This window comes from Strigops habroptila, chromosome 12 (genome assembly GCF_004027225.2).
Source record: "Strigops habroptila isolate Jane chromosome 12, bStrHab1.2.pri, whole genome shotgun sequence".
Taxonomy (NCBI): Eukaryota; Metazoa; Chordata; class Aves; order Psittaciformes; family Psittacidae; genus Strigops; species Strigops habroptila.
In genome coordinates, this window is record NC_044288.2 from 19,050,992 (window position 1) to 19,071,517 (window position 20,526).

At 40.9% G+C, this 20,526-nt stretch overlaps 2 protein-coding genes across 19 annotated transcripts in view; one reads left to right on the plus strand and one right to left on the minus strand.

Annotated features, from left to right (window-relative positions):
• Positions 1 to 9,498, minus strand: part of PWWP2A (PWWP domain containing 2A) — a 28,452-nt gene extending 18,954 nt beyond the window's left edge. For all 3 annotated transcript variants that reach the window (XM_030504008.1, XM_030504006.1, XM_030504007.1), the window contains exon 1: positions 8,743 to 9,498. In XM_030504008.1, the coding sequence (XP_030359868.1) occupies positions 8,743 to 9,428 (686 nt within the window). In that variant the 5' untranslated portion in view covers positions 9,429 to 9,498. The remainder of the gene's footprint in view (positions 1 to 8,742) is intronic.
• The window catches only part of FABP6 (fatty acid binding protein 6), a 39,951-nt gene continuing 28,099 nt past the window's right edge, over positions 8,675 to 20,526 (plus strand). For 3 of the 16 annotated variants that reach the window (XM_030504019.1, XM_030504020.1, XM_030504021.1), the window contains exons 1-2: positions 10,102 to 10,701; positions 11,351 to 11,438. Coding sequence is in view for 8 of the 16 variants with exons in the window: in XM_030504011.1 (XP_030359871.1) it covers positions 11,408 to 11,438 (31 nt within the window). In the remaining 8 variants the exon portion in view is untranslated. Of the gene's footprint in view, positions 9,771 to 9,835; positions 10,702 to 11,350; positions 11,439 to 20,526 lie in introns of those variants that run through there. The other 13 variants (XM_030504011.1, XM_030504014.1, XM_030504024.1 and 10 more) reach the window with 13 other exon arrangements.

The window sequence follows — 20,526 nt, forward strand, 5'->3', positions numbered from 1 at the left end:
AATTTGGTCCACCTACAACAGACGTGAAGTTGAACTAAAAGGCTACCATATAAAAAAAGGTTAAAAAATCCAAGCAATGTAACTCAGTTGTATCATACCATTTACTGATCCACACCGGTCAATAACTAAGCAATGACTGGCAGTAGAAGATCCCTTCTTAAAAAGAAACCACCAATGAGACTATCTACATAACTCCTGTGTCACATGTTACATGTTTAAGTACTGTTCGGAATTGCCTTGTCTTTATTCTAACAACAAACTATTTTTTTTACTACACTGATCCCAAGTATCACCTGTCTCTACAATTATATTCTTCTCCTCCAGAAAACACTATTCTTGGAAATACATACTGCAATTACTGTTTGCTTGGAAAAAAAAAAATATCAATTTGTGCATAAGTTTCAACTGTTCATTGTACAGCCCACTCGTGTTACACAGTTCTACCTCAGACTAGCCCCTGAAGGAATAGAAGGATTCATTGACAGGGGATCTAAAATTGAAGCGTTAGGAAAAGCAAAGTAAGAAATAGGTATTTCAACCTAATTTAAGGCAGTTTGGGAAAGCAGAGCACGGCTGCTTCATACCTATTCAAAATTAGAACCAGTTTTCCAAGCTGCCAGTTTCCTCTCCTATAAAGGTATATCCTGGCTCTTTCTTGCTTTGAAAAGCACCTCTAAAAGACAAGACAATCGAGACCCATTGTAAGAAACTTATCTTCAAGAAGTTTTACCAGTAACCAGTGCAATCAGTAGGATCTAATTATATTTCTGCTATACATATCACTTCAATATACATATGCATTAAAGACATAAATAGCAACAGGAATATCAGGAGTTATATTTAAATAAGAGACTAACGAGGCAGACAAGATCAAGTCAGGCAGTCCAGTGATCTTTACACTGAGAGGAGCTATCAATTGACTAGGGTATGCAGAGACAGAAACATGATTAAAAGTCAGGTTTTAGTTCCTCAGTTTGTCAACTGCAAGTTAATGAATAGGTAGCCATGGCATCTTTTGTAACTATGTATAGCTAGTTTGGGTACCAAACCCAGAAGCCTGCCACTTAAAGCTACACAGATCTGTATTACGGATATGTAAACTGAACTACTTCAAGCAAGGTAAAAACACTTTTTTCAAATCTAAGTTGTATAGCAGAATTACTGCAATGAATACATATTACTATTCCATTTGCATGCAAAATAGTCCTGTTAGAGTATTTTTAGAAATACAAACATGAGATAAGGAACAAATACCATTTAAATTCATAACTGTATGCAAATAAACATCTAAAGAATACATCCTGGGGCAAAACGTTTTTACATCACTATGTAAAGTCTTAAGCTCTCATCTTTAGCCTCCAATGTCTAACTTTTCTTCTCTATTAAAAGAAACAAGAAGGAAAAAGCACCTAGTTCTGCCAAGAGGAGGAACCACTGAACTGGTTCAGGAGTATTTCACTGCAAACACACCGAATTAACATCAACAAAGCACAGTAACTTCCAGTGTTGTGATGAGTATTAAATCAAGTCTGTTGTAAATAACTGTGTTCAAAGCTCATCTTCACTAAATCAGACTATGGTAATCACTCATACTCAATATCATCCTTAGTGTTTTGCAAAAGCCAAGACATGCAACAACTGAAACAATTTTTATTGCATGGATAAAAGTTCAAAGACTGAATGCTGGGAGTATAACAACATGCTGAAATAATGTAGAGCTAAGTACATATATATTTCATGCATGTATCTAAGTGTTTAAATTATAATATTCAATGTAATATACAATTAGATCATAGCTATTTGAACAAAATATCTCAAAACTTTTCAAAATAACCTGCATTCAACACACAGATTATGCAATAACCTATTTTTAATATACAATTTACATGGTGTGATAAAGTATGATATAGAATACATTGCTTGGTGGCAGGCACCTTACTAAAGAAAGCATACAGAAGCCAAACTATCAACTCAATAGTTTACTCACCTCCCAAGCAATGTAACACAAGGCTAAATAGACTAGAAAATGCGTATTTCACAGACCTCTAAAAACGTGGCAAAGGATTGCAGTGTGAGAGACTCTTGGGAAATAACACACCATCAGGAATAGATGTTGCCTCACCATCTCAAACTCTCAGCAGCAAGAAAAATTTAGTTTAAGATACAATAAACCAAATTAAGTAACATGACAATCCACATTGAAGCAAACTAGTAGGACACTTACTCAAAGACTTTTACTAATCACTATTAAGCTTAGTGTTTTTCAGGCAGGTACACTTGCCCAAAATCCAAGCTCGTTTCTGGCACACTTTTAAGCCAGAGAAAAGACAAGAGCAGGGTATGTGTAGAATTGAGTTTGACAGAGTATCTCAGGAAAGCTGGTTAGAAGTACCCAAGGCAGCAGCTAACTTTAATAATTCCTAGCCATCATCACCTGGGTCTCCTACTGCAACCACTAACCAAGTGGAAACCAACTGGTGGATAGAAAATAATATGAAAGTTACCAAAGGCTGTATTAGCTTACAGTACATCCCTCCACATAGTTAGAAGCCCTTTGAAAGACTTCAACTTCCAGGAAACCGAACCACAGAAGTCCATGTAGTCAGGATGCTGATGCAGACCTTGAAGAATTATCCACTGCAGAGGCAGAAGAATCTCTACACATTGATAAACCTGAAGAGTATGAAAATAATCACTGTTTTTTCTGCCCCAAAGTGGGAAGCTACCCCTCACCTTTTCACTGGAAGGTTTTCTGTAACTTGGAGTTCTATCAAGGATAGAAAAGTAAACTTTAAGAGACAGAATACTTTAAATTTAGGCTTCCCGCTAACTATTACAATTTTACTGGCATGCTTATGAAGCTGAAAGTCTGTTTAAACTGAAATTATCTTTTAATTCTTACATCTGTCAGCATTACTAGTTTGTCAGTTGCATTTTAAAGTAGATATTTTGTTAATATATTTGGAAGCATTACACAACTGCAAAACTTGAAGTGTATATTCAGCTTTAATCATAAAGATCATCCACATATCAGTCAGAACAAAGACACCTGGAAGAGAATGGTATCATTTATTAATGGATGAACTATAAGCCAATTCAGTGTCAAGATGGATGAGATTCACCAGTAAAAAGAAAAAAAAAAAATAATTAACCATACTGAAAATTTCCCCTGCACCCTGTCTCTCAACACTTCGAAAGTCAAGCCAAGCAACTCTTCAAAAGCATTGGCAACCCATGCTGTTTGAGTACAGAAAAGCATACCAGAAGAGGACAGTTTAACCATTACCTTTAGCATCACAGTCCAACAAAGAACAGTGGTAGACTACATCTATTTTGGGAAAGTCTGAGCCATAATCCACAGATGCCTTATTTACCAGCAAAATCAGGACTTACTGGTTTGAGAAAGGGAAAAGTCACACTGCTTGTACTGGCAGAAACAGATGGGCAAGTGTTTTCAGTATCAGCAGCAGCTTTAACATACATTATACCTATACAGGCAAAATCCTAAAAGCCAGTCCAGTTTTGTTAGCCATCTTCACTTTCCAAATGGAAAGTTGGAAATGTTTTTTCAAAAGGCTTACTCATTTGATAAGTGACCACACTCAATAAAATTTTGGACGTAGATAGAGACACAAGAAAAGCTATTTTCATGTAGAAGCTGATATATTACAAAAATATAGAAAAATTTAGGTTGAAAGCAGTATCACAAGGTCTTCTGATCCAACCTTGTCCTCTGAGACTAAATTTGACACTATACCATTCAGTACAGCCTCCATCAGTGACAAGCAAGATACACACAATTTAACCACACACACACACATCACTCCTGTGCTTTCAATGTTCTGGGGATAAAAGCAAGTATCAAAGAAGTGTTATGGATATTCCTTAAATGCTAGAATTTCATCAAGCTCCTTTACACTTCTGAGAAGCATCAAGAGAACAGGTGATGAATTAGAGGAACACCTTGCAAACTGAGTGTAAATTCAGTTTACCAAAACGCTCCACAGTCCACAACCCTAAGACTTTTTTTACTGTTGAGAACATATATCATAGAACGCCAGTACTTCTATAGAACTTAAACCTTCCCCAGACAAATTCAACCAAATGTTGTCCTATTTATTACATGCTTAAGAGCAAGGAGAAAGGTGCCACATTTGTTTTCAAGTAAGACTTCTGCTGTTTCCTTCTTGCATCAATTCGGGAGTACTATTTTTCCCCTTCTGACCTTTCTTGACATACACGGTTACAACACACCATGTGGAGTTTATACCAACAAAATGGGAGCATTCGCAGACCTCAAGTTTCAAGAAGCACTAAATGTAACTTATTTTTAAAATCTAACAGATGTTCTGCAGATTGAGACAACACGAACTAGGGAATGGATGCAATGGTTCATTATTTACCCTTACTCTTCTGCAGTAGAAAGTTCCATGAATAAATGGAGAAAAGTGTAGAATTCAAGAGTTGTCAATAAAGACTGCTGTAACTGAAAACTGCTATTAGGATTACAAGAATTTGAAGCTGTCTGCAAGAGTTTATTTTCATCATATAGTTCATGTGTACCTTGCTGCAGGAAGTCCCTCCTTATCTGCCACAACCAAACCCCAGTTAGGATATCATTTCAAACACCTGTCTACTAGCAATACACTGGGCATCTTCTGGATATCTAAGGCTTTTAGGTCACAAAACAACTTTTTGCTCTCTCTTTTTCCCTCAAGAGCTATTATGATGACACACAAGTCAAAAGAGAAATAGCTTAGACAAAAGGGCAACAGGAAGACACGCATGCCTATCACATTTAGGACCAGAAAGTAAATTTTAGTGAAATGATAAAGCAAGAGCCCAAGTCCTGACTGTCGGCAAAACAGCAGAATATAAATTTAATCCCCCTCCCCCCTTAATCTTTGGGAAGGGAAAGGAAAAAAAGAATTGCAGAAATAATTATCCTAGAAGAGCAAACTAAACCCGGGACTTCTTAATCCTACATTTTCAAGTTTACAAATGGTATGCTCATCAGTTATTTCCTTACTGTTTACTTTCTCCAGGTGCAAAGCAAGATTTACACCAACTCTGAGCCAGCAGGTGGCATTAACATCTCATATACCCTAAGCAGTGTTACTCAAATGCTGGAGACAGGCAAGCTCACCAGCTCTGTTTAAGCCCTATACCTAAGGAGTAGTTTTCAATGGCAGTTTGTACAATGGAATGGGAAGTTTACTACATTCATGAAGCATTCCATTATCCACTCTAACAATGTAAGACAGGATTGCCTTCTCCTGCCTGCCTGATGGTTGGCTGCAATTCCTGTCTCTCCTATCAGCATGACTCCATCAGGCATACACTGCAGAACTCACATCAGAACCTTACCCTAGCACGCAATAAAGCACTTAAAAGGTAATGAAAGGAGTAGTAATAAAGTTTAACAGTAGGACCACTTTTTTTTATTTGTGCAATAAGCCTTTAGAATAAGAAAAGTGGAAATATGTCCCTCTGAATTCTGATTTACTGCATAAGAAGTGGATTTGGGACTCATCAGATGGGGTTCCTATTTCCTGCTGATTTTCAAAACTTCCTGTGCAGTTGCTGAAATGCACACAAGACTGCCATTAGTACAGGCAGAGAAAACACTTCCTTACCTCAAATAAATGTAGGAATAAAGTCCAGTGAACACCAAGGTGCTTGTGTTCTTGTGTTATAAATTCCTAAACGAACATCCTATTTACAGGGTATAGGAGAGGAAGACAAAACCAGACCTTTAATGCAAACACCACTGACTTCATGTCAAGGTCCACAAGAATGAAATGCAAAGTCAGTGCATCATTTCAATAATGGAAACAATTCCGGAAAAAAACCAAAACCCACATCCAAAAAAGACCAACTTTAAACCCAGAAATATATGGGGACATTCTTGCTTTTCTTTTACCCTGAAGCACAAGTAATGCAGAACAAGACTTGAGAAGGCTGCAAAGAGTCCAGTGGACAGGTTTTAAAACAGTCATTAAAACTTACTCTTCTTAGTACTGTATGGCAGTAGCACCTTCATTGCCCTGGATGGGAAAGCAGAAATTAAGATCCAAAAAGGACTAGGAATTATTTTCTTCCCAGTATACAATGAAAACAGTATTAGTATGTGCAGTGAACACATCAGCCACTTTCTGAAGCTACTGAGTAAATTCTAATACAAAGTTTCACTTTTACTTAATAAGAACTGGCAGTCTTAAGATACAAACTCTTCTAATGCAAAAGGGATCAGTAAGATTATTCCCATGCACTTGAGTGAGCTAGTGGAGACAGCTTTCTGTTTTCTTTTTTGGTCCAGTGAGAAAACTTACTTAGAAGAATTCCAGGGCCTGCTACAGATCCAGAAGGAAGTTCATGAAAAATGTGAATGTTCTACAAGTCCACATGCTGCTACACAAAAAAATTAAGAAAGAAATGCTGATACCTAAAGAGCACTACCATTCAGTCACCACCCAAGTCATAAAGTCTAGAAAAAATTTTAGATCTTGGGTACTCATTTAAATCTTGGAATCACCTGTTTTCTGATAGTGTTTCACATTTCTTAGAGGTAGCAAGTTCTTGGTTTTATTTCTAGAGTTTGCTTACCACTGCATTTCCTGCTCTGGGACACCTGAATAAAGACTCCTATTTATCTACATATATTTACCTGTCACCAGGCAAATATCATGGGCCCTATGTCTTGAAATTCAATTCTTCTTGTCCAGGCACTCTGAAGAGCTCGGCTTTTAGGATTTAAATTTCACCTTTTGGATTCTATGATTCCCATGCCACAAGCACCTCTGAAAGAAGTCACGGATCATACAAATGGAAAGGAATAAGTGGTTCCACTGCAAAGGAGAATCTGGGAGTAACAGCACAAGCCTTCATGTATCACTCTTCCACCGTCGTTACTGTGAAGCCTTGCCCCAGGGGCTGTGCTTCAAACAGGGGCATTGAGATGCATGCTTCCACTGAAGCCACAATGCAAAAGCCCCCAGTTTGCCTGCTACACGACCTTCACTGCAAAGGGCTGCAGTAGATGTGCACTGAAGATCCTTTTCTCATGCAGAAGAAAACCTCAGGCAAATGAGGAGATGTTTGTGGCCAATGCATGTTTAGTAAGATATGATGTCTTTCAGAAGCAAGGGAGAAGCTGGTGTTTTCCTTCTTCATACATATAGACCTATAGAAGTACACAAGCATGGCCTTTGTCACTCTGCTAACCAGAGCAACAATGTAATGTGCTGCTATAACTTCAGATCTACAAAAGAATCGATGTTAAGCAGCATTACAACTTCAGTTGTGATGCCTTCTGGCCTGCTCTGAGACATTTAAGATTTCACACTCGAAGCAAGTACAGTTTGCAGATCACATTTTAGTACTTGGCTTCAAAAGACAAACTGGTAACTTAGCATTTCAAACCACAACTACTGACAAATTTAAAACTTGCTGCCATAACATTATCCAGAATGTGGGTTTCAGAAAAGGCCTTCTGTTTCAAAAATCAAGAAGCTAGGTCCAGGACAAGTGTGATCCCCAATACCTTTCTTTTTAGAAAGCGCTGACAATATTGATATCACAGCAAGTTATTAGACAGTTACTAGTAATGTAAAAGGGAGTGATAAAAAGCATATGACCACACACAGAGCTTGAATTTTTTTGGGGAAAAAAAAAAGCAGCACTGCATTTTTTGCATACCAATTATTTTAAATAACAACTCTGGTCAAATTTCGCTTTTCTCTCATGTACTTGCCTACTCCTTATATGTCTAGAAAAGAAACACAGAGAGGTATTTTCACCTGTGAACAGTAGTCAGATTAGTTATAAGATATACAGTACCACTGGCCTCCCAAGAATCCCTTCCTATAGGAAGGCAATGAAAAAAAGCAACCTCCAAACCTCACAGTCTAACAAGGCTTTAGGTTATTTTGTGGTACATAACAGGCCTCCCCAAAAAAGGGTATTTAAGAACCTTTTAAACTCCACCTCATTCATTGCATACAAGGAGCAATCAGTACTAATAACTGTACTTCAGGGCTGTAATAGCCTGGCTTGAAAACCACTATTCTGAAAAATAGTATGTACTGAAAAATAAGGTTACCAAGGCAATGGAAGGCACGAGTCAATCAGATCTCTAGGTCTTTACGTTTCTAGAAGGATTGGAAAAAAAACCAACATCTGTAGCTCAGGTCCTCTTTCCCGACGCTAATCCCAACCGAGTCGAAAGGAAGTGCCCATATGCTCGCCCCTCTCCCGGCTCCCCCCTTTTCTCATTCCCACTCGGGACTACTTTTGACAAGGACAGCATGGTAAGGCGGGTACTCGCCGGACAGCCGCCGGCACCGCTCGCACCCCGGCAGGGCCCGCTCCCCGTTCCTCGCCTTGAGGCCGGAGGCGGGCGGGGAGCGGGGGGAGAAGAAGAACCTGCCCGCCCCGCCGCGCTCCCTCCGCCTCCTGCTAGAAGGGTCGAAGAGGATGCCCGTGGGCTGCTGCCTCCGTTCCCCGGGGAGGACGCGGGGGCAGGAGCCGCTGTGCTCCCAGGCGGACCCTGGACGGAAAGGGAGAGCGGGCGGCTGCCGTCGCGCCCCCCCCCCGGCCCCTGCCCAGGCCACTCCCGCCGCGGGGCGAGCCCACAAGGGCCTCGGGGTGGGGCTCCCCCTCCCTGGGCAGGAGAGGCGCAGGGCGGCGCGGTCAGGCGGCCCCGAGCGCTCTCGCTGCCCCCGTCGGTGGGTGAGGTCTCACCTTTTAGAGAGGTCCATGAGGACCCCGGAAAAAAGCTTCTCTCCCAGCCGGAACGAGACCACCAGGGCGTCCTCGATGATGTGATCCAGGGTGACCCGCACCTCGGAGCCAGGCAGCAGCGGAGCCTCCGCCTCTCCTCCGGCCGGAGCCACGGGCACCGGGGACTTGGGCTCGACAGCGGCGGCATCAGCAGCATCCGGCTCCTCCTCCTCCGGCCGGGACGGCTCCTCCCCGGGCTCCGGCTCCGCGGAGCCCCCAGTAGCCGGCGGGCAGGGCTGCGACTCCTCCTCGGGAAGTTCGGGGTGCCCAGCAGGCGGCGGGCAGGGCTGCGGCTCCTCCTCGGACTCCGGGCTCGGAGCTCCCCGGTGCTCGGCCTGGGGCGAGTCCACCTCCGGGGTGGAGGGCGGCAGCTTCTCCGTCCTCTCAGCTTCCGGCTCCTGAGTCCCGGCCGGGCTCCGGGCTCGCTGCACAGGCGGCGGTTCCTCGGCCTCGCCGGGAGCAACCTTCCCCCCGTCGGCCTCCTCCCCATCAGGCACCACCGACTCCACGGCCTCAGTGACGGCAGGGAGAGGGTCCGCGCCGGCCTCACTGCCCGGGATAGGCTCCATCTCGGGCTCGGCTTCGCCGGCCCCCCCATCGCCCGGCACCGCTGCAGTTGCTGCCGCCTCCGCAGCCATAGCCGCCATTTTCTCTGCTGCTTCACCGCCGCCTCCCTCCAGCAGCGGGATCGATAACCACGGCCTTCCCCGCCCGCCTGGGAGGGAGAGCCCGCCCCCTAAACTCGCATCCGGCAGCCTATTGGCGGGCGTGGTGTGATTCTCTACTTCTATTGGAGAGTGGAGCAGTCCGTCAAGCCTAGCGCGAACTTCTCGTTGGCCAGCGGGGGCTTCATTCAATGGAGAGTCGGGAAGAGGAAGGAGGGGTGTGGCTTGGTGCTTTACAGGCCGTTACAGATTAGAGAGGTTGGGCCTCTGAGGCTGCGCCGCCGCCTCATTGGCGGAACGAGGAGACGCTCCCGCGGGAGGCTGGTAATTGGCGGCGCCAAACGTCCGTCAGGGGGGAGGCGCGGAGCAAGGGCCGCGCGGTGGCCGGCATGCGCGCTGCGGGCGTGCGGCCGGGAGAGGGCGCGAGGGAAGATGGCGAGGGCGGGAGAGCAGCCCTCTGGTTAGCTGGCCCCGCAGCGGCAGCCCCGCGGGGGAGAGGCCGCGCCCGCACCTCGCCGCGCCCGCACCCTGCCGCGCCGTGCGGCGGGTGGGGCGTGCCGCTCGTCTGTGGCGATACCTGCCCCCGTGCTGCAGGGGCGAGCGGGGCCCGCTCTGAGGGGAGGGGAGGGGAGGGGAGGGGAGATGGGTCGCTGAGGAGTGGGGAGAATGTGCGGAAAGCGGAGGGCCTGGTGTCTTTTGTGAGGTAAATCACCGCTTTACAAGGTTAAGGAGCATGAATTAGGTACATCAGATAAAGGTGAAAAGCAGAGTGTTGAGAGAAAAAGTCTCAACGTTTGCCTCCAAGGTGTTCACAATCAGTGATTTTTCTTGTGGGATCAATGGGTGTTACCGTGCGGGCATTCCCCACCCTCCTCCCCGGTAGGAAATCTTGTATTTCCTAAGAAAAAAAAAAAAAAACGAAAAAACATAATAAAAAGGAAAGATTTTTGCCTGTTACATACATGATTTTACATTTTGGGAAGCCGAGTCTTTTGCAGAAAGGAGCAATTTGTTAGGAGGAAGGATGGATGAGAAAGAAAAGTAGGAGCAGCTGGAGACAGAAAAGTGATCTTACAGCATGAGTTGTTTAGTGCTATTACGAGAGATTTATTGTTTAGCAACAAATGAAATTTTCTGAAAAATAATAAATCTGTAAGATTTTCTTTATTCCTTTTCTTTCATGATAGTGACTTTTATTGGCAGACTTCAAGGGTGCTACTAACCATGTGCAAACAGCTACACCCTGGGTTGTCAGGTAAAAAAACCTTATAAATAATGGACATGAAGAACTAACAAAATTTTTGCAAAAAGTATGAGGGGAAAAAAATGCTTGGTCAGATTTAGGGTTTGATATTACTCTGTTTTCTTCATTGTAGGAAAAGGGAGTTATATGTAGTTTAAGGACTACAGTAATGCAAAGAATTTTTTAGTAATAATAAATGAGGACATGGAATAGTGTTCTGTAACAGCAGAAAAGTTGTGTACAGTTTTATGCAAGTAAAATGATCTTGCAAGCTGCTAGCTATAGGATTTTAATGAGTAATAAAGGCAATTACTAACTTCTCTGTTGTCCTGATCGTAGTTTGACCTAATAGACCTAAAGACTCTTCCTTTTGTGTCTGACAGTGGTTTACATGGTGAACATAATGTTTTTGTTACTGGTGGTGTAAAGCGTTTAAGCAATATATAGGAACATCAGCAAGAATAGCTAGACATGGTTTTGGGGACAAATACATTAGAAATATAGTTCCCAGAATTTGCTAAAGATAAAACTGCTTAATAATTTTTTTTACGTTTTACCACCATATCTGTTAAATGGTTTGGTAGTGTGGGTGGGGAAAACAGAACGTGTTTATTGCGGGAAGGAGGAGTAGATACTGAATTAAAAATCTATTTTTTTCCAGCCATGCTTGCAGCTTTGTCAGTCTGTCTCACAGAGAAACAGCAGATGGATTCAGCGTATGATCCGTGGCTTAAAAGAAACCAGAGTTGGTAAGCTTTTCCAAAACTACCTGCCATCATATTACTTCCTAAAGAAGTCTGATACGATTTCGTTAGACCATATTTGTAAAAGATCTGTATTCCGTATCCTAAGACTATAATGCTTTGAGAGATGGCAACTGTTTAGGTGCCCCTAAGGCTGAGTATGTTCTTTGCCAGAATTCTGGACAATAATGAGATTTGTTTTGCTACTGAGTTACCTTCATTGCAAAGCTATCACTGTGCAAGGCTTTTGGTTTTAATTCAGATCTGAGATTTCAGGGTTTTCTATATGTGCTGCCAAGGAGAATGCAATAGGGGCTCTGGAAGGTTCAGGAGAGTTGCAAATGGTTCATAAAGAGTTCTCATCTTGAAGCAGAAATGGTTGTAGGAGAGGAAGGAGAACTCTGCTGTACTTTCATTATATGGTTTTTTTTTTTTTTTTTGTTCTGTGCAATTATGGCACACATGAAGTAGAAAATGATGAATTGCTTCCCAGAAACTTTTTACCTTCTTCAGATGAGTCCTAGGACAGATTAAAGAAACACATTAGTGAGAATAGCTCATACATAACACCAGAACTGTTTTTACATTGCTCTCCTACGCAAAGAACCTCATTGTGCTTGGAGGTATTCCAACTGTATTTCAACAGTAGACCAAACCACACTCTGCATGCACAGGACTGTTCTGCACATTAGAGGTATGATCATCTGTTCAAATGCTGTTTTCCTTATTACTGTCTTACACTAGTAGTAATCTATTTGTTCATCCCAGTACTAATATTGTGAGGAATAGGCATAACATTAGCTGGAAGGGCTGGCAGGGTACAGGGGTATGTATTGTCATATATTCTAATTTTTTGTAATTATTTTTTTTTCTTTTACTCAGGAGATGTAGTACTATATTTCAAAAGCTTACAAACACTTGCAGTCAGATAGAAGTTTGCAGAAGCAGAGTTGCCAGACAGCTTTCACCCAGGGGAGGCCAGAACTGTCGTGGCTTTTGTATAAACCAGCGTGGCTCATGTAGATACTTCGTACGGTTGGTGGGTTTAATTGTGCTAGCCGGTCAGTTCACTTAGCCACGGTTCGTTTCGCTGGTGCTGCTGTGCCATGGCATAGAAAGATGGCAGTAAATTCTGAGCCTACAAGAAATTACCAACTAAAACAAAGAGACTACTCAACCCTTGTGCTGATGGGAGATTAAGATCCAATAGCTCAGCCCAGCAGGCTTTTTGTTATGTTAAGTTCATACTTAGGTAGAAAGTAGGTGTAAAATGGAAGATCTCCACTTGCAAAACTTAAGTGAGGTTGGCGCTTACTGAAATCCACCTTGCTTTTCAGCAGGTGTTGCTTATGGCAGACAGTGTTAAAATGCTAACTAACATCTTTTATCTCTACTGGAATCCCTGGCAATCCTTATAAGCACAGGAAACAAATCTGGGTCTATGGCTTGTTAACGCCCTGAATTATTTCGTTGCAACAACAGAGGAGATTGTGTGCTTGACCAAACAGTTTAAACTACTGGGGGGTGTGTGTCTTAAAACAGACTACAAACAACTCTTTTTGCATTCATTTGAATGTTGGAAGGTGCTGTATGTGGTTTTAAAAAGAGGTAAATAAGAACATTTATATACCACTCTAATGGCCAACAGAAATGTGATACCATAAGTTACCCATAAATGAAAGTGTGCTAACAGGAGGCACGTAGATGCAGGATGAAACTAGTAAGTTAAACAAAAAAGCATTAGCTCTATAATTTTTTTTTTCATCCCAAATTCCTTTGATGACCATTTAATTTCTGTTTATTTTAAATACAGCTTGTAGTCTCTTTAGGATAAGGTTTGTCTTTCTGTGCCTGGTTTGTATAGTAATTGGCATAGCTGGGGCCTTGTTTCAATCCTGGAAACTTTAGAAACTGCCAAAATAAAATGAATTAAGTTAATGAAAGAAATTGCACTAACCCACTTGCTGTAGATTAAAACAAGTCTCTGTGTTCAGCAAGTGGCAGAAAGGACAGAAGTAGAAAGAAGAAAGTATGAATTTTAGAAAGGAACTGATAAAATTGGAGGGAACAAAATGATTAATCTGAAGGCAGGAAAAATGCAAAGCTCTGTGAAGATGTGTTAACAGCATATCGACAGGTTGGCTAGCTGAAGAAGTTGTAGTAAGTTTGGGTTGAGTGAGTGAATGATGTGATGTGGTTGCATGATGCCTGTGAGAAGCAGATACGATTGTATCTGTATGCATTGGTATAGATGAGTGAATGAATTGTTTCTGTGTGAAGCTGGAATGCAGTAAGGATTGGGTCTGGCAGACTTGACTGCTGCTCAGTATTAGTGATACTGATTTGTTCTGTCACGACCAAAACGTATTATTGCACTGACTTAACTATGAATAGAAGATCTTCACGTCTGTAAATAGTCACAGCATGTATGTGTGCTTCAGTTAATCAGTGCATTGGGTTAGGGTGTGTATATTGAAGAGGATGTATAGTGGTAACGTCATTCTCTGGCACCAAGTTCTGTAGAAGGGCACTATCATGAAAGAGCCAACACAAAATGCAAGATTGTAATGGAACAATATGCATAAATGGAGTGTCATCAGGGTTGCAATGAAGCCAATGTGTGTGATTGCAGCATAGCTACAAATAGCTTCTTTGAAGCTGATTTAGCTTCCAGTAACAGAAACTGTGATAGCAGTCCTCAGAACGGGCTGCACCCTGGTAATTACCTAGCAGTTGGAATTTGTGGTGTTACTGATATCCAAGCTAGCTGAATATGTGTGAGGTCACTACGCCTGCTCATGCTGCAACTGATCTGTCTTAGAATAGGCATATGAAAGCTATAAAAGAGTTTGTGGATTTAAAGGGAATGCTTATAGTGTCTTGGTAAGATTATAGGTACTTTTCCTAGTATCTAGACCAGGGCATAAGAATTTTAGGTTAGAAGTTTACAATCTGAAGTTCTGACAACCTTGCTGTGACTTTGTAACTCCCCACATAAAAGGGATTGTGGTTTATATGCATCCAATAGCTCCAGTCTTTGCTGGGTCGTCAGCAACAACACTAAGAAATGGTGTACTATAGGAAACATCCTATTTTTCTGCCTGTGTCAAATCAGAATCATAGTGGCTTCTACTGTTGTCACTGGATAATCTTCTCCTGTGACCCTGAGGAAGGACTGAGGGTCTCACAAAAACCTCAGGGTTTTATGCTGTGTTAATAAATCCATTTACTGTTATTCAGTGTTTGATCTGCTATTGTAACATTTTCAAGGCCTTCCTATTTAAAAAGAAAGTGTATGTGTGTAAGCCAATGTATGTAAGCAATGCAGAGGAGTATAAGCAAACAATCAGAAAGTAAAGATTGGGTCTTGACTGTGCTGCAGACTTACTGCTTCTGTAATGTTAGGAAAGTGATGCTCTTAAAACAATTGTTAATTACATTTAAGCTATTTTGAAACTTCATTACTGATTTACTATAGAAAATTGGTACTGGAGGAAAAACTAATGATTCCTTCCTGAAATGTCTGGTAACTGATTTTTGAAACCATATGAATGTAGAATTCGTTTTGTTAGGTTTATAAACGATCATTAAAGGATTTGTAAAGTCTCAGTACCTGCACATGTGCCCCAGAGTCTACCCTGCAATTTGCAAAGTTAATTATATGCTAAATTCCTGGTGAACAAGAGATGAAGTCAACGATTGGGGCTTTACCTAATGTCCAAATAGAGAATTGATTTAAATCAATTACCATAGCTGGGGCTGCTTAAAAAAAATTTGCAACTCTAAGTGAGCCCTTGGGGTGAAGCAGTGACATTAGCTCACTGCTGACATGTCTCACACTGACTTTATCATTTTAAAGAAATGTGAGCCTGGAACTACTTCTTGTCTTACTTGATTTCTGCTTTCTTCTGAAATGTGTGCATCTGTAGGTACTGGTGGTATCTACAATATAACTCCACGTATTTTTCCATTCAGATAAAATAAAATGACTTTGAAGATGCAAAATTGCTAATGTTGTTATTGTTTCCTATTTTGGCATCTAAAACCTTATCTCTAGTTTTGCATGCATACATTATAACTGTCTTTGTAATAAAAGATCTTTCAATAGTATGAATTTTAAAAAGTAAATTCATCATGCACTGAAACCTAGGTTTATAGTGTCTCTTATACAGTAATCATTGTTATTAAATGATGAACTTATTGATTATAACTGATTCTTAGTAGATCAGGTGCCAGTCCTTTTCTCACATATATATGCTAGTTCTCTTCACAATGACTTATTTTCAGTACTAAATGTTAGGGGGGTGGAATGAATTCCTTCATTTATATGATACATTTTGTAGTACCCAGCTAGAACAATCAATTTTATTGAGTCTTAGAGACTCGGTAAAGAAAAAGTAGGCTAAAATATGACCTTCTTACTGGAACTACAAACCTGACTGGCAGCTGGACTGACCACCTCTTCATCAAGCATGGCAGGCAGGGCAAGTATTCCATTCCCCTGTTGTGACAGACCAGGTGGATTCAGTCTGGGAGATGTTAATTGGTTAACATGGGCCTAAAGTACTAAGAAAGTTCATTTTCAGTGGTGGTTTAGGTATAGAGGAAGATATTTACATGGCCTAATTTAAGTGCCTAGATTAAATGGACAGTTTAGGAGCTCTCTTAGTAAAGAAAGGAATTGCTCTCGGGACAGTGGTTCAGAAAGGGATGCTAAGCTAGCTCTGAAGTGATCTCAGAGGACCATCTGTCCTTTTGATTATTCAGGAACTCCAGTTTCACAGTTTAAACATTGAAATTGTGATTATCACCTGTACTGCCGTATTAACAAGATGTAAGAACAGTTCTACATATGTTAACGAGTGTCTCTTTGGGCAGTAAGTGACCAGTCTGTTGAGGGATCCAGCTTCATTTTGCCTTCATTTTGAATGCTAAAGCTAAGTATATTTTGAAAGCATAAAGGCCTTGGGCTCTGAATAATTTCATAGCTAAAAAAATATTTATGTTTTCAGGGCTTATATGAAACATAATGCAATTTCTGACTATTTAGGAATCAAATTATTTACATTCTTTAAACAGACTTGAGTATTACTTATGGAAGTGTTCTTCCTCAATCATTTTTGATTAATTTTCCTTGATAGTTTTAGGAAAGTTTAATTTTCCTGTGCTAAAATAATGTGTTCTGCATTTCCTGTTTTGCAAAAAGCACAACTTTCGCTGGTGTATTGTTATGAATGCCCCTTAGTCCCAAAAGCAGCACATCTGGGGACTGTGTTACTGAATTTAAGATCTAGGGAAACTGAAAATTAGTTTCCTTCAGATTTTAGGGGTTTTTTCTTCCTGTGTAAGATTTGTAGTGAACAGAAAATGTTTTCAGCAGGACATAACTGTCACTTTGTTATTCTTAGCTAATGTAAGACTGAGTATTGAAGGAGTTTTCTTTTGTCTTATGACTGAACTGAGGTGGAGGGAAAAAAGCACTTTGATAAGCAAGTTGAAAAGAAGATTGGTTTCCATTTCTTTTTTTTCTTTTTTTACTAAGCCCATATAGTACCTAATTCATCTGGGACTTGTAAACCTCACTTGTAAATTATTTGAGCATATAATTAAGCAACAGTGCTTTAACACATTGCCCAGTGTGTAACTCAAATTACTGTAGCAGCTGATATGAGTCCACTCCAAGGGAGAGATAGAACACTTACTTTAAACACTGTTTCTCTTCTACAAGAGAAAGTCCTTCTAGAAGAAGTCCTCACAAGGGGGTGTATTTTATTGCTGTGTAAGCTATTATTCCTTTTGTGGCAGAGAAGGACTAAGATCCAATGTCTCATGCAGTGGCTCAGCTAACTGCTTGCAATCTCTTAAGCTGCTGGAAGTTGTTTGTGCTTGATCATAACTGTTCTAAAATGTTATTGTTTGGAAGCGACCAAATCGCACAAAGTGAAAGTGCTGTTGAAAAGTTTCTCAGGATTTTCCCTGCCCTTCCTAAACCTTTCCCCAAAATAATTTTTGGTCTTGAACACATGCATTGCTATGTACAGTTATGTATAGTTATGTACATTATGGAGTTAGAGTAAAATATGTGAACATTTACCTTTAAGCTATATACAGTGTGCTTGTTTGCTGAGTGAAATGGGATGCGCCTTCCTTTAAAGATGAGTGTTGGGGTTGTTTAGTATATGAAAAAGCAAATGAATAAATCCTCTGATTATTTCCTCTTCATAAATGTTAGTGCATTGGGTACACAGCAGATAAGAAACATTTTATGTCCCTCTGTTAAAGCATTGACATGAAAATACAAAATATATTCTAACGTGTGATGGACGAACACATCCTTCAGGGTAGGAATTAAACACATTTACTAGAATGTCTTTATAGGCATTTAGGGCCTTTCAAAACAGACCTTAAATCAGTTGGTAAAAATCCTCAATGTCCAAAGGAAATGCTAATTTTGAAAATTTGAACTGTTTTTCCTTGGCAAATCCTTGACAGTGGTGCAAACACCACCGTGTTCCTGTAGCTGCTGGAGGCAGTGCTCTGCAGGCGAGAGCAGCTCTCTTAAATCCATGACTTCAGTTTGTGTCTGCTGAGCATCAAAGACCTAGTTCATTTCTGGCAGTTAAATGGAATCTTGTGATGCACTTGTGTATGAATGACATGAACTTTATTAGCTTTTGTTTTCCATGGAAGTGCACAGCTCAAGCAGGCAGTAGCATTGTTCTCTTCCCCAGTAATGTATGGCACCTACCCCTTGAGCTCAAGGACTGCTCCACAAATGCATCTCTCTTCAGTTTAACACAAGCTGCCAAACAGGAGTACAGAGATGGAAACTTTTCTCTGGGCAGTGTATTGCCCAGGTTGTTTGGGTTTGGGTTTTTTTGTTTGTTTGGCTTGGTTTGGGGGCTTTAGGTAGCGGTTTTTTTGTCTGGTTTGTTTCATTTTTATTTTTTAGTTTTCCTTCAGATTAAAGTACTTTCCAAAATGCAGATTGCAAGGCACATGGAGGTCTCTTTATATGTTTATATGGAGCACAAAACAGTTGGGCCCAACTCTGATTGTTATCTTTTATCTGCCACCATAGTACAAATAACTATGCAGCTTTTCCTCCAGTATCAGAAAGACTATTTCTATCACCTGTAAGTGTGTTGGATTTTATTCCCCAGCCCATACTTTAACTGCAGTGTTGTTCCTATCCTGATCCCTGCCTGCTTCCATGCAAAAATACCCATCTCGGATTAATGTCTATAATGTTCAGGCTGGTTTGGCGTAGGCTGTAGGTTGAAACTCACATGCTACTGGCATGCCTATAATGCATTGGTGACCTGGGATATGCAATTTATCTCACTTGTCGCTATTTGGCCACATTATCACTGGAGCTAGGATAAATTGGGAGGCCTAAACTCAAGTATGGGTAAGTTAGCATGGTAATTAATTTAGTATTTCGCATAGAAGTCTTTCTGAGCAAATTACAAGTCTCTTTAGTCTTAAATAGTATGTCAAAGCAACTCTTTTGTTCCTTGGTTGTGGAAGCACAGTAGTTTTTCTGAGGTTATTCTGTCTACATCTGTAGACAAACTCTGTTGACCCCAAGATCAAGAGAATTTACAACTGTTGAGCTGTGGCTTCTCCCTACCTGTGGTCCCTGGGGGTAAAGCTCACGTCAAATAGGAATAACAAAAATGGTAAAATACTGACCTTAATTACTTACAGAAGTGTCAGTCCTACATAGTTTATTCTCATTTAGGTTTTTGTGCTGACAGAGCTTAAGAGCATGGGACAATAGAGGAAATAGAATTGACTAATAATCATTTAGAACCATTGTGCTTCCTGAGCTGAAGCAAGCAGTTGCCAACACATGTCTAACACTGTGTCCTTCTCTGTCACTTATTTGTAGCCTCAGCTTTGCTGGCTGTGAAATATGGACAATAACTTTTCATTCACAGAAGTGTAATGTGGTTTAGTAATAATGAATGTTTAAAAACAACTTGAGGATGAAAAGTGCTGTGTAAATGCTAAATGTTATCCTTGACAAAGGCACAGTAACAAGATAATTAGTCTTTCAGATGCATCTAGTTATTCCATAAATTAAAGATTAATTTCTCTCCTTAAATTAAGAGTTATTAACACATTCAGCTTTCTTACTAATTGCTTTACATACCAATTGGATGTATTTCAGTAAAATGGCTGGTGAAGGCAAATGTGTTTTCCAGCCAGGCATTGCCTGACGTGCAACTATTCTATATGGATTGGCTACACATCAGAGCTAAGCACTGCAGTAAGGTCAACAGAACAGAACAAGTTTGTACTAGGATTTTCTAGATAGATTTCAAAAGCATGCTGACAATTGGCAGTCCCTCTTCAAGTGACTTGACTTCATGGTTTACCTGAATAAGAACAAGTAACTTCTGTCTCACATCCTTCTCTGATTGTCCACATGACATTCATAACTGGTGTGTTTCGTAATTGGATCTTCCTTTGAGTTTGCTATCTACTGTCAATCTAATGTTTTGAAAGTCATAAAAAGGGGACACTGTGGAGCCCAGGATTCTGCACTGTTCTTTCTGCCTCTTGTGATACAGTTTTCAAACTGTTCAAAGGGGAGAGGTGTGGCATAAATGACAATGTACCCAAGTTTTTCAAGCTTTTTCCCCTCACTTAGAAAGGCCAAATAAAAGTATTGAAAGCTTGGGCATACCATCCAGTTAAGCTCTCAGTTTAAACCCAACAAACCAACAACCAAAGCACCACAACAAAATACCACACTAACAAAAATACCCCAGCTGGTGCTGAGGTCTGCAGTTCTCATGGGGGTGTGGGGAGCCACTCTGGCCTGGAATCTTCCCATACTGTATAATCACATCAATATAAAGATATTCAGGGTAACATTAATTTCTAATTCTACTGACTTTTCAATCCAGTTACACTGAGGATGAATTTGTCTCTTAGGGTATCTGCAAACACACACACAAAAAAGCACTAACAGCAGTTGGAGAGGTCAAGGCCCTTTTGTGTATGCTAATGTCTCTGTGCCTTATGTGTACATTTCATCTCTTTATCAAATGCTCTGCTCTCTGACTAAAATTAGAATGAAAAC